Source organism: Apium graveolens, unplaced genomic scaffold (genome assembly GCF_009905375.1).
Source record: "Apium graveolens cultivar Ventura unplaced genomic scaffold, ASM990537v1 ctg5614, whole genome shotgun sequence".
NCBI lineage: Eukaryota > Viridiplantae > Streptophyta > Magnoliopsida > Apiales > Apiaceae > Apium > Apium graveolens.
In genome coordinates, this window is record NW_027419026.1 from 3,285 (window position 1) to 18,337 (window position 15,053).

The window sequence follows — 15,053 nt, forward strand, 5'->3', positions numbered from 1 at the left end:
CATAATCAATTCCCTCCTGTTGAGAATATCCTTTTGCAACCAGCCTTGCTTTATTCCTTGTAATTATGCCATCACTATCAGTTTTGTTTCTGAACACCCACTTTGTACCTACAATAGATCTGTTCTTTGGTCTTGGCACCAGGGTCCAGACTTTATTTCTTTCAAATTCATTTAACTCTTCCTGTATTGCTTGCACCCAATCAGCATCTTGAAGAGCTTCTTCCACTTTCTTTGGTTTATTCTGAGAAAGAAAAGAGTGATAGAGATATTCATTTGATGTTGCAGTTCTAGTTCTTATACCTGCTTCAGGATCTCCAATAATCAAGTCAGGTGTATGTGCTTTAGTCCACTTCCTTGTAGATGGCAGGTTATCTCTAGAATTGGATTCTCCCCCATAATCCATGCTGTCTCCATCAATATTTTCTGATGCTCCCCCTGAAATTATGCTCTCTGAGTTGGATCCTTCAGAATTTAAGTTTCTAGAATTATCAGAATTTGGCCCATCAGAACTTGATGAATCAGAATTTGAGTTTCCAGAATTATCAGAACTTGCCCCATCAGAACTTGACGAATCAGAACTTGAAGAGCCTGTTCTAGGTTCTGATGCTTCTTGAGATGTGGTTGGATCTTCAATATGCCCCCTGCACAGGTGCATTTTCTTTTGGCATAGTCACCACAATTTCAATAACATCAGAGTTTAACCCATCGGAGTTTGCAGTATCAGGATTTTGACTGTCAGGATTTACAGAATCAGAATTTAAAACTTCATTCTCAAATCTCAGCTGATCATGATCATTGAAATCTTCAAGTCCTGTAATATTCTTATCATCAAAAGAGACATTGATAGATTCCATGACAACCCTTGTTCTTAAATTGTAGACTCTGAAGGCTTTTGTGAAAAGTGGATATCCAACAAAAATTCCTTGATCAGCTTTTAGATCAAATTTGGATAGTTGTCTAGGATGAGTCTTAAGAACAAAACACTTGCATCCAAATACATGAAAATACTTCAGATTTGGCTTCTTTTTCTTCACCATCTCATATGATGTCTTCCCATGCTTGTTGATAAGTGTTGCATTCTGAGTAAAATAAGCAGTTTGCACAGCTTCAGCCCAAAAGTAGGTTGGTAACTTTGCTTCATCAAGCATAGTTCGTGCAGCTTCAATAAGAGTTCTATTCTTTCTTTCAACAACTCCATTTTGTTGTGGAGTTCCAGGAGCAGAGAATTCCTGCTTGATTCCTTGGTCTTTGCAGAACTCTTCCATAATCAAATTCTTAAACTCAGTGCCATTATCACTTCTTATGATTTTCACAGAGTCTTTAACCAATTTATTCAGTTGTTTGACATGATCAATCAAGATAGATGCAGTTTCACTTTTTGTGTGCAAGAAATACACCCATGTGTATCTGGTGAACTCATCCACTATGACCATAACATATTTCTTCTTTACAATAGACATGACATTCACTGGACCAAATAGATCAACATGTAGTAGGTGATAAGGCTCAAGAATTGAATATTTAGTCTTGCTCTTGAATGAAGATTTTCTTTGTTTTGCCTTTTGACATGAATCACAAAGGCCATCAGGAGCAAATACTGATTTTGGAAGTCCTCTCACAAGATCTTTCTTGACTAGTTCATTTATATTATTGAAATTTAAATGAGAGAGTTTCTTGTGCCAACTCCAGCTTTCTTCAATTGATGTGCTACTTAACAGACAGATTACAGAACCATCAATACTTATTGAAAGCTTGGCTTCATAAATGTTACCATGCCTGTATCCTTTCAGAACAGCTTTGCCTGTAGATTTGCTTACAACTTCACAGTGTTCTTCAATGAAATCCACATGATAACCTCTGTCATAGATTTGACTAACACTCAGCAAATTGTGTTTAAGTCCTGAGACTAGAGCTACTTTTTCAATGATGACATTCCCAAGATTGATATTTCCATATCCCAGAGTTTTTCCCATATTGCCATCTCCATAAGAAACACTTGGGCCAGCTTTCTCCACAAAGTCTGATAGCAGGACTTTATTTCCAGTCATATGTCCTGAACATCCACTGTCCAGAACTAGGAATAATGATAACTTTCTTTAAAGATGGTTTTATTTGATAATAATCATAGTACAAACTATGATATTCCTTACAAGTATAAATGGAATGCCATAAACTACCACAATGAAAACAAGGATTTTGTGGCCTATATCTAACAGACTGACTCTTAACTCCTGATTTTGAAGGTAATGAGTTTATGTTCTTATTCTTCCTGCGAAAAGAAGCCAGATGGTTAGAATTTCCACAGTCATAACATTTTTTTCTAGGAGCATTAGGAACAGGCTTATAATCATTGCTTTTATTCATACCTACCTTTCCATTCCTATTTTTCCTAGGTGGCTTTACCTTGTTTACATTCTTAACATCTTTCAGCTTATGCTTAAGCTGCTTCTTTGTCATTAAGCCTATGTTAACTTCAGTTGGCTTATCCTGTTTTGGTTTGTCAGAAGTTAATTTCTCTTTAACTTCTGATTTTTCAATATAACACTTTATAGCTACAAACTTAACATTTTGGCTTTTGTTTAACAAGTATAGGCTCAATTTCTACAGTTCCCTTATTATTCTTATCATCTCCATAACCTAAGCCCTCTTTCCAATTTCCACTACTTAACAAATTCTGAGTTGTTCTGCCGGAGTTAGTCCAAGTCCTGATAATCTCTCTTTTCTTTTCTAACTCAGTTTTTAGAGACTCATTCATTTTAAGCACTTCATCTCTAACATAGAAAGTATCATCTCTATCTTTCTAAGTTTGATGGAACATAACTAACTCTTTTTCTAAATAATCATTCCTCTTTTTATAAGCAAGATTTTCAGAAGTTAATCTTTCACATGTTAAAGTTTGATCTCTATAACTAATGAACATGGTTTTAAGATATCTTCTCAACTCAGTAATATCATCAGTATGAAAAGCATAAGTTGTTTGAGGTACCTTTAACTCAGCAGTTTCAGAACTGCTATCAGCATTTGCCATCAAGGCATAGTTCACCTCACTTTCAGAATTTGAAGTGTCTGTCCAGCTTTTCTTCTTTGTGACAAGAGCCTTGCCTTTGTCACTTTTTCCTTTCTTGCAATCAGGAGATATGTGGCCTTTCTCACCACAGTTGTAGCATTTGACATTTGAGTAATCTCCTCTGTCAGACTTTCCTCCTTTGCCTTCAGATTTTCTGAAGCCTTTCTTATTAGAACTTGCACCTTTCCTGGAAAACTTCTTTCCCCTTCTGAATTTCCTGTATGCAATCTTTGTGATTCCTTTCACCATAAGAGCACACAGCTTCATCATTTCTTCATCATGGTCCATCTCAGATAGACTTTCAGTTTCTGAATCCTCATCACTATCAGGACTTTATGACTCAGTATCAGACTTTGTGATGAGAGCCTTTCCTTTGCCTTTCTTTGAGACAACCACTTTAGGGGATTCCTCCTCAGCCTTAAGAGCAATTTTCCTTGACTTTCTCCCATGCCTCTTGCTTCTTTGATCCATCTCAAGTTCATGAGTCTTGAGCATACCATAAATTTCATCAAGAGTAGTTTCATCAAGAGCATAGTTGTCTCTTATAGTTGTGGCCTTCAAATCCCAACTTTCAGGAAGAGCTAAAAGGAATTTAAGATTAGTATCTTCAAGATCATATTCCTTATCCACCAGGGACAGATCATTCAAGAGTTTGACAAATATGTCATATAAACCAGTTAATGTCTCATCAGGTTTTGAGTCAAAGTGCTCATACTCTTGAGTGAGTATAGTCCTCATGTTCTTCTTAATTGAATCAGTTCCCTGGCATCTTGTCTCCAAGGCATCCCATATCTCCTTTGCAGTCTTGCAGTTAATTACCCTGTTTGACATGACATTATCAATGACACTGTGCAACAAATGTCTTACCTTTGCATCATTTGTAATATATGAGATATCTTCAGTTGTATATTCACTTTTCTCCCTTGGCACAGTCTGTGCTGGCTGATCTGCAACTATAACAGAGAGCTTGGTTGGCTTATATGGTCCTTCATTAATTCTGCCAAGGTATTCTGGATTTGTAGCTTCCAGAAACATAGACATCCTCACCTTCCATATGGGATACTAAGAAGGTTTCAGTATGGGAACCCTAATAGTCTCATATCGATTATGGATTTGAGTCTTTGGAGTTTCTTCAGTTTTGGTGGGCTTGGTTGGAGTTTGTGCTTCTTCAGACATGATTGTTTTTGGATCTTTACTGTATGTATGTTAATAGATTGCTCCGATACCACATGTTAGGTCACACACACTGTAGAAGGGGGTTGAATACAATATTTACTACAATCAAATCGAATATAAAAACTCAAGTAACAAAACACAGATTTTATTCAACACAATAAACTCTGTTACAAAGAACTGTTCTCTCTCAGTGATGAACAAATTATCACAAGAACTGCTAGGGTTACAATGAATAATAAACTCGATTAAGATAACACATATAGTGTAAACCCTATATTGTGTTTATATAGACACACAGTTACAAGATAATCTTCTAATTAATATCGAATATAATTCTGCTTCCTAATATATATCAATCAGTTATCTTTTCTTCCAAGTATTCTATTCCTTATAGAATTCTTCTCCATGCATATCTCTTCTTATGTTTGTCTTGATCTTCTTTCCTTTCAATCAACCATCTTATTTATCTGAACATCTCCTTAAGTTCTGATATTATCTCCTGATAACTTAAGTTCTGACAACTTAAGTTCTGATATCTTAAGTCCTGACTTCAGTATAAGTACTGATTTCCAATTAAGTACTGATTTGTCCTGTTAAGTAAGATCTGAAAACTAAACACAAATCATATTAGACATGTCATCAAAAATATATCTAACAAGCCCTTTTTTTAATGGTATCAAATAGATCTAGTTTTTCTTGTAACTCTCTCAAGGAAGAAACTGAGTTCTTAACATACAAAGAACCCAGAATTTGTAGCAAAACACTAGCTTGATTTTTATATAAAATTAAGTAAGTTTTGAAATATTGTGTGCACTTTTTTTTACTTTAGTTAGTATAATATTGTTTTATTTCTTATCTACTTTGATCACCAAGTTAAAGAAAATCAAAAAGCCTTTAAAGTTTTCTGAAACACATTCACCCCCCTATGTGTTGTATTCATTACCTAACATGAGGTCTCTACATTCAAAAATGACTTGTCGATATCTCTTGGGTCTTCTCTACAAGCCATTTTGGAGTTTTTGACTGACTTCTCGATATCCCTTGTTCTGTGAATTGTCGATATCTTGACTTAAAACATTTTTTTTAGAACAACATTATTTAACTCCAAACTTCTACACTTTTCTCTGAGGCATGATCATGACTTGATCTTCTTCTAGAGTTTATTCCTTAGCTTGAAACCTTTCATTGAAAAATCCCTCAATCTAATCTACTAAACACTTTTACAGACTCAAGGAATACAATTACAGAATACAAATATTGATTATCATACAACTTAATCTTAGGGATGTCAATATGACTTAGTCTTGTTATACTATAGGCATGTATTGCACAACAATATAGTAGTAATTTTAAAATTAGTGGTATTAAGGGAAGAGACACGTATGATTTCTCATGACCACATGTTAAATCAACAAACACATTTAAAATTTATATTTTGTAAACAAGTTATATTTGCTTTATGAATTATTATAATTTATACAATTATTATTAAATTTGATGACATACTAGAAAAAATCAAAATTTTAACAAATTTTGTATTATAAGGATAATTATTAAAACATCCTGTGCGATGCACAGTACAAAACTAATCATCATAAGCAGTTTATACCTTCTGATCCAGAGCCTGTCGCTTAAATGCGGTTTACCTTGGTTCACGTGGTTTGCGGGCTATTGCGTGAGCCAGTGGGGTTTACCCAGTACGCTGTTAGTCGCTAAGCATGCGCTAATAATTCACGCAAGTATACGTGATTGCAAGTAATATAGAATTATTTCTAGTTCATTCCCACATAGACTGGTTAAATGAAATATGTGATTTATGCACTTATGCAACAATGATATGGCTATTATTCAATGTTAAAATGAATAACAATTTGGTTTTGATTATACTACGGTTAACTATTGAGAATTATACTAGAGAACACTAACTAAAGAGAGTAAAGAGAGTTGAATAATATATGACACAAAAATGGGATTCTAACATCATTAAGTACTTCATTCAATAGCCTTTTCATTCTTAACCTTAGCATGTAATGGTGATGAGACTAATCAGATAACACGAAACTGATAAACGTGAACTTTCGTTGTACGAATACCATACTATCAGACATCCACAAACGAGATAAAAGCTGAATAGACATCAATTATATTGAGACCCTATATGTCTATAGAATTTGACAACATAACGGTTTAATGCATAAGTTATCTATCGTGATTACATAGGGCAAGTAAGATGATTAAAATTACCTACGAATCATGCATAACAATAACACATGAACCCATGCTAGCATGGTAAGTTCTAAATCCTTAAATTCACTATCGCTTCATTAAGAATTAACACGTTATCTTATAAGTTCGCGACGCTCATAAGACGAATAACCACAATTAATACTAGATTATCATACAAACACCACACACTAAGGCATCGAAATAAATCAACTAAAGAAATCCATAAATAAATCCGCTAGAACCCCACGATAACGATTAGCCCATAATCGGACTCATCATCAATGTGGGTGCCAATGAAAGCATGGTATAATAAATATAGTCTTTATAAACAAATAATAAACAAAGTACGTAATCCAGAGTATTAGGTTCAACAAAACAAGAAACGAGCATCCAAGATTACAACTTAGAACAAAGATTCACAAGAATAAACTAGATCTTCTTCGTCTTCGTTGAATTATGCTATAGGTCTTCTTGTCGTCTTCTCCTTAAGCTCTGTTATAAAAAACGACTTTTTATTGTCTTTAAATAGCATCCCAAATAAAGCCAAAAGCCCATAAAAACAGTCTTCTATTTGAAACAGGAAACTGGATTCCCGACCTGGCGCGGCCGCGTGCTTCACCAGCGCGGGCGCGCTGACATTCTGTTTCTCTGGCTCGGGCGCGCGCTAGCACAGTGCGGGCACGCTGGTCTTCTGGAAAAACTGGAATTGCCTTCCTTTATTGCTGCAACCAGTTGGTCTTCATGAGCCTTTATTCCTTGGACACCTTCCTAACACCATATTAGCATCAAATCAATGCTAATTCACCTGAATCCCGGATTAATGCCTGAAATGCAAAAACACTAGAAAACACATTAAAACACCAACAACTTGAGTACAAATACACCAATTCAAAGCTTAATGGAGTGTTATAAAGTGTCATAAATGCCACTCAACATACCCCCAAACTTGAATCGATGCTTGTCCTCAAGCATAAATAGATTCAAAGAATAAGAAATTAAAATGCATGAATGCAACGATCCCCAATAGAATAACTAAACCAATCAACAAGCAACATCTCAACAAATACAGTTATTCGCATAAAGATCAATCAAACCTTACAAATCAACCTACAAACCAGAGACGTGCGTGTGTGCAAATGCTTACAGATATACTATCGCAACTAGATCAATAATCATGACTCACTACTCATCAAAGCAATCGCAAGGTTATAAATAAAATAAAAGCTAGACTCAAAATAACTTATAACACTTCAATTCTTATATTGGAGTTCTATATGGATTCGCGCTTTTATTCACAATACATAAACTACACAAATATGCTTATTTGACCGTGCAATGAGTGAGGTCCACAAAAGACTTATGCAATAGTACCCATGTAACGAACGTTAGGTTAGCGGATCCCAGACCGTAAAAACCTTAGGTCACTAGGCACAAAATCCCCTAAAAACTTAATAACTCGAGTACTAAAGAGCCCACTCGTGATCAATTACATAACATTTATAATTTCTTTTTTTTTTCTTTTTTTCTTCTTTTTTTCTTTTTTTCATAAATTTCTGAACGACTGCGTTTCGCTCCATCTTGTTCAACCCTAGACTACTCATATAAAATGAGCTGGCTACTAGCCATTTGACACCCAGCCACAACAACTAACAATGAAATCCAATTTTTTCCAATTTTAAAAATCCATGTTATTTTATCATTAAGAGAATATCCTAAATTCTAAATATAAACAAACGATTAAACCTCGATAACAAACAAACCATGACCAGGATCTAGCACTTAATCAACCTATAAGACTTAGTGAAATACAATTGTCTCTAGCATGCAAATCAATTCGACAAGACTTAGCATCACTAAATACGACATCACTACACTAGCATCAATATCACAAGTCAATCGGAAAAATCATCTAAGGGATCATGTTATTATGTAAATGCATGAACTATATGAACAAACTATCATAAAAACTACAAAAATAAAAAAACTACATGGCAAAATATGCAACTAAATGCACTAAACTATCATAAATATGCAAACTACATGCGACTCACACAAAACATATTCCTTCAACTACTACCCCCTAACTTAAAATTTTTACTGTCCTCAGTGAAGGTAATAGTAAGGAATCAGGCATACCTACTCGGAATCAGAATCCTCACCCCTAACGGGTGGAGTGTCAGGCGTGTCTGTAGGCGGATACACGGAGTCCTCGCCAAATACTGGCCACTGGATGTCAACTCCTGTGGCTCTGAATGCAGTCCCTAGTGCCTGGGTGAGATCACGTGCAAACCGACTATGGATGTCATGCATCGCATCCATCCTCCTCGCTAGACGCCTATACTGCGTCGTGCTCATACCAACTCCAACATCTGCTCCTGCTTCCTCCTGCTCCTGCTGCGATGGGCTAGCCTCCTCACCCAACTGAGATCTCCATGCAATCCTGCTCGATTGAGCTGCCCCAACAACTGGCTTCCCACCAGACAGATGGTAAAAAGAATATCCAAGCTGTTAGGAAATGAATAACACACAGGGGGTGAACGTGTTTTACTATTTTTGTGCTTTTCTTGAATGTTTATGGTTGAAGAAAGTAAACTAAATCTTGTAATGAAATATGTTCATGCAGAATTTAAGCTTGCCGAAAATAAAAAACACAGATCTTCAAAACTCACTTAATTTTGTATTAAAATTAAGACTGTTTTGCTACAAAATTTCTAGGCTCTTTGTTGATAAAGAGCTTAGCTTCTCCTTGAGAGTGTTACAAGAAATTTGATCTAAATTGTTGCAACTGACTAAAGGACCAGCGTTAACTTTATAACTTAGTTAACTACTGGTTTACACAGTGTACAATAAGACATGCTATTAGCTTTTCTAAACCGTCACTTGTCATTTCTACTTATAGAAAAGTAGATCTTCCATTTCTGGCTTAGCATATCTTTAGCATCCCGTGTTCACTTTGATATTCCTTTGTCAGTTAATCTTTACCATTAATCTTGCACATTCTTCAAGCTGCTTTTTGTAGACTTATCAATCCAGCTGTTTGGATTGTTTGTTAATTATTAATCTTGGATATTAAACTGATCTGCAACTTTGTACTTTGAGATTTTACCTCGAGATCTCCAGTTTAGGTCTATAGAACACTTGACATCTCAATAAGTATATTGGCTTATCGAGATCTCTAGTACTCTATATTTAGTTTAGCTTGTAGAGATCTTCAGTTCTCTATAAGAGAATTTTGGCTTATCGAGATCTCTAGTCTTCACATATTCACTTTGACTTATCGATAACTCTTAGTTCTCTAGTAGCTTCTTGACTTATCGATATCTCAGAGTTCTCTAGTCAAATTCAGCTTGTCGATATCTCAGAGTTCTCTAGTCAAAATTTAACTTATCGATATCTTGGTGTTCTCTAGTGAATTTGAATTATTGATATCTCCGAGTTCTCTAGTAGACTTAGACTTATTGATATCTCTGAGTTCTCTAGTGGAACTTGACTTATCGATAACTCAGAGTTCTCTATTAAATGTAGACTTGTCGATAACTCTGAGTTCTCTAATGAAGAAATAACTTGACAATATCTCCAACCATCATGTCTTCTTGACTTGTCGATATCTCTCTGAGTTCTCTAGTAGCTTTCCTGACTTCTCTATAAGCCATTCTGGAGTTCTCGAATGACTTCTCTATAATATTAAATTTGTGACTTGTAGAGATCTTGACTTAGAGTATTTTTCCTAAAACAGCTTTATTCAACTCCTAGCTTCTTTATAATTATTCTGAGGCATGATCTTCTTGATCTTCTTCCAGATGGAATTCTTAGGCTTGATACTGTTTATAGAAAAAGGCTCCTGTCTGTTCATTTGATATTTTTACAGACTTTAAATATTACAAGTACAAAATACAAATTAAGATAACAATACAACTTACTTAGGGTTGACAAAATGACTTAGTCTTGTTTAGATACAGGCATGTCTTGCACAACAATCTCTCCTAATTGGTGAGAAGATTTCTTGACACACATTCATGCCTGTTAACAAGACTAACCCCAAGCTTAACAGATTATGAAAAGTAACAGTTCATTATTCTTCCTAGATCAAATGTCCATTTGGCTATGCTTCATACTTTGACTAGGGCAACTAATGATATTGCTATCTTCAGTAATCTTTGACATCATCACTTATATATTACAGAAGCCCCTTCAAATCAGGCTTGCCTCCATCCCACTCTTGCATCGTCGCTAAAGTGGTGTTGTCAATCGGAGCACTCGGGATCTGGAGCTGCTCGTGTGCTGGCCAATGGACACCAACTGCCACACACAGCTTCATCACAACGGACACATAAGGTCCACATAGTCACCCTGAAGAATCCCCCACAATATCCATGCATGCTCCACAGTCACATCATGTACATAAAAAGATGGCATGATGTTAGCACAGATAAACGCATTTCATGCACGAGCAAACCTATTCATGCTCGAAGCAGGGAACATGGAATAATCAGTCATGCCCCTCTTGAACTTCCAATGAGTCTCAGACACACAAAGAGTAGCAACTATCAAATCTAAATCAAAGTCCTCCGGAGTCTTATCGTTCCAGGTAACCTGACCGGGCTTCCTTGTGGGCTGCTCAATCACCTTCCTTATCGTATCTGCACCGTGCTCCACCGTCATCCCTCTAACCACAGTGAAACCATTCTTCTCCGCCTTAACATTAGCATAAAACTCTCGAACAACACTCATGGGCACAGCAGCAGGTGCCTCACAAAAAGCAACCCAGCCCATCTCCAAGATCATCTCCAACAACTTACCATCCTTCCCCGATGGCAGAAAACCTCGCTCCTTTACTATAGGCTTCGAGAGAAGCCTCGTATACCCTGCTTCAGCCTCGGGAGTTGAAAACCTAGGCCTCACACCACCTGCACTCGAAGAATCAATGGTTCTACTACTGACTTGAGTTCTTTTTCTCTTGGGTGCCATTGAGATTGAATAAGAGAGAATAAAAGATAAGTGTTTGAGAATTTGAGAAGTGGTGGAGAAGTTTGTGTATAAGTGTGTATATATATAGGAGGTGAGAAGAGAATTAGATATGGAATAGAAGTGGGAATTGATTATGGGAATAGTGGGAATAATGGGTTTGATTTGGAGAGGGAAATTTGGGATGTGGAAGAGTAAAATTTGGGTAGAAGATGATCTTTAAAAGAAGTCCCCGATTTTCTCTTCACAAATTGCCTTTTATTTTTTCTGAATCGGGACCCAGCATGGCCGCGCACTAGACCAGCGCGGGCGTGCTCACCTTCTGCCAAATCGGCGTGGCCGCACGCTAGATCAGCGCGGGCGCGCTTGGTTTCCGGAATTCCAGCGCGGCCGCACGCTAGATCAGCGCGGCCGCGCTCAGCTTCTGAAGTTGGCCCTGAAATTTTCCGTTTTTCTGATTTTTTTGTGTTTTTCTCTTTTCTTCTTGCTTCCTCTACCTACTAATGTACAACAAACTTGGGTTGCTTTCCAAGAAGCGCTTGTTTTACGTCGTGTTAGATATATTTGAGATGTCATGTCTAATATGTTTCATGTTTAGTTTTCAGATCTTAACAAACAGGAAATATCAGCACTTACTGGAATCAGTACTTACTGGAAGTCAGAACTTAAGGATATCAGAACTTAGATTATCAGAAGATAAATATCAGAAGATGGATATCAGAACTTAAGTACGGGAGGACATACAGTTAAGGAAGAAAGATGATTTACAGGAAAGAAGATCGAGACTAATACAAAAGAAGATATGCATGGAAAGAGTTAGAGGACTGAAAGAATTGTATAAGATATCTGATTGATATATTTTAGGAGACAGAATTATATTCCATATCAATTAGAAGTTATCTTGTAACTGTGTATTATATAAATACAGACATAGGTTTACACTATATGTGTTATCATTATCGAGAAGATCATACATTGTAACCTAGCAGCTCTCGTGATATTTGTTCATCACTGAGAGAGTACAGTTCCATTGTAACAGAGTTTATTATATCGAATATATCTTATTACTATTACTTGTGTTCGAAATTGATTTGATTGTATTCTATACCGTATCAAACCTCCTTCTACAATGTTGTGTGACCTAACAATTGGTATCAGAGCCTATCTGTTAACACACATACAGTAAAGATCCAAACAATCATGTGTGAAGAAGCAGAAAATCCAACCAAGCCCACCAAAACTGAAGAAACTAAAAACACTCAAATCCACAGTCGATATGAGACTATTAGGGTTCCCATACTGAGACATTCTGAGTATCCCAAATGGAAAGTGAAGATGGCTATGTTTCTGGAAGCTACAGATCCAGAATACCTTGACAGAATTAATGAAGGACCGCATAAGCCAACCAAGCTCTCTGTTGTAGTTGCAGATCAGCCAACAAAGACCATACCAAAGAAGAAAAGTGAGTATACAGCTGAAGATATCTCATCCATTGCCAAGGATGCAAAGGTAAGGCATTTGCTGCATAGTGCCATTGATAATGTCATGTCAGACAGGGTAATTCATTACAAGACTGCAAAGGAGATATGGGATGCTTTGGAGACAAGATTCCAGGGAACTGATGCAATCAAGAAGAACAAGATGACTATACTCACTCAAGAGTATGAGCACTTTGACTCAAAAGGTGATGAGTCATTAACTGACTTATATGACAGGTTTGTCAAACTCTTGAATAATCTGTCACTGGTGGACAAGGAATATGATCTTGAAGATTCAAATATAAAATTCCTTTTAGCTCTTCCTGAAAGTTGGGATTTAAAGTCTACTACTATAAGAGACAACTATGCTCTTGATGAAACTACTTTTGATGAAATATATGGTATGCTCAAGACTTATGAACTTGAGATGGATCAAAGGAGAAAGAGACATGGGAGAAAGTCAAGGACAGTTGCTCTTAAGGCTGAGGAGGAAACTCCAAAGTGGCTGTCTCAAAGAAAGGCAAAGGAAAGGCTCTCATCATAAAGTCTGATTCAGAATCATCAAGTTTTGATGATGATGATTCAGAAACTGAAAGTTTACCTGAAATAGATGCTGATGATGAGATGATGAAATTGTGTGCTCTTATGGTGAAGGGTATCACAAAGATAGACTACAGGAAATTTAGAAGGAGAAAGAAGTTTTCCAAGAAAGGGTTCAGAAAGTATGAAGGCAAAAGTGCAAAGTCTGACAGAGGAGACAACTCAAATGTCAAATGCTACAATTATGGTGAAAGAGGCCACATATCTCCTGACTGTAAGAAAGGAAAGAGTGACAAAGGCAAGGCACTTGTCACAAAGAAGAAAAGCTGGACAGACTCTTCAGATTCTGAAGAGGAGGTGAATTATGCTTTAATGGCAAATGTTGATGGCAGCCCTGGAACTGCTGAATTAAAGGTACCTCAAACAACTTATGCATTTCATACTGATGATATTACTGAGTTGAGATTATATCTTAAAACCATGTTTTTATTAGCTACAGAGATCAAACTTTAACCTGTGAAACATTAACTTCTGAAAATCTTGCTTTTAAGAAAATGGATGATTATTTAGAAAAAGAGTTAGTTATGTTCCATCAAACTCAGAAAGAAAGAGATGATGCTTTTTATGTTAGAGATGAATTGCTAAAATTGAATAAATCTCTAAAAACTGAGTTAGAAAAAGAAAAAGAGATTACCAGGACTTGGACTAACTCTGGAAGAACAACTCAGAATTTATTAAGTAGTGGAAACTGAAAGAGGGCTTAGGTTATGGAGATGATAAAAGTGAAAAAGGAACTGAACAAATTGAGCCAATTGTTGTTAAACAAACTGCTAAGAAAAAGGTAAATTATGTTAAGTTTGTAGCTAAAACTGTAAAGTCTGATTCTGAAAAGATGAAAGAGCCTGTGACAGAAGTTAGTGAGAAGTCAACTTCTGACAAATTAGAACATGATAAATCAGCTGAAGTTAATATAGGCTTAATGACAAAGAAGCAGCTTAAGTATAAGCTGAAAGAAATAAGAAATATCAACAAGGTAAAGGCAGCTAGGAAAAATAGGAATGGAAAGGAAGGTGTGAATAAAAGCAATAATTATATGCATGTTCCTAATGCTCCTAGAAAGAAATGTTATAACTGTGGAAACTCTAACCATCTTGCTTCTTTTTACCGGAAGAATAAGAATATAAACTCTTTACCTCCTAAGTCAGGAGTTAAGTGTCAGTCTGTTAGGTTTAAGCCACAAAATCCTTGTTTTCATTGTGATAATTTGTGGCATTCCATTTATACTTGTAAGGAATATCATAGTTTGTACTATGATCATTATCAAATAAAACCTTCTTTGAAGAAAGTTGCTTTAATTCCTTCTAGTATAAAGTCTGATGCAAAGTCTCATATAAGTTCTGATAAACAGCATGTTAGCATAAACTCTGATATTAAATCTGCTGCAAATGCTAACAAACTTAAAAAGGCCAAAGGATCTAAGCAAGTATGGGTCCTTAAAACTAACCATTAGTGGTCTTTGTGATTGCAGGGCAACAGGAAAAACATTCTATTACTGGATAGTGGATGTTCAGGACATATGACTGGAAATAAATCCCTGCTCT

At 36.1% G+C, this 15,053-nt stretch overlaps 1 protein-coding gene across 1 annotated transcript in view; it reads right to left on the bottom strand.

Moving 5' to 3' along the window:
* Positions 1 to 8,826: 8,826 nt before the first annotated feature.
* Positions 8,827 to 15,053, bottom strand: part of LOC141702745 (tyrosine decarboxylase 2-like) — a gene marked incomplete at its 3' end in the record, with an annotated part of 42,147 nt that continues 35,920 nt past the window's right edge. The window contains exon 10 of the mRNA XM_074506370.1: positions 8,827 to 8,974. Coding sequence (XP_074362471.1) covers positions 8,827 to 8,974 — 148 coding nt within the window. The remainder of the gene's footprint in view (positions 8,975 to 15,053) is intronic.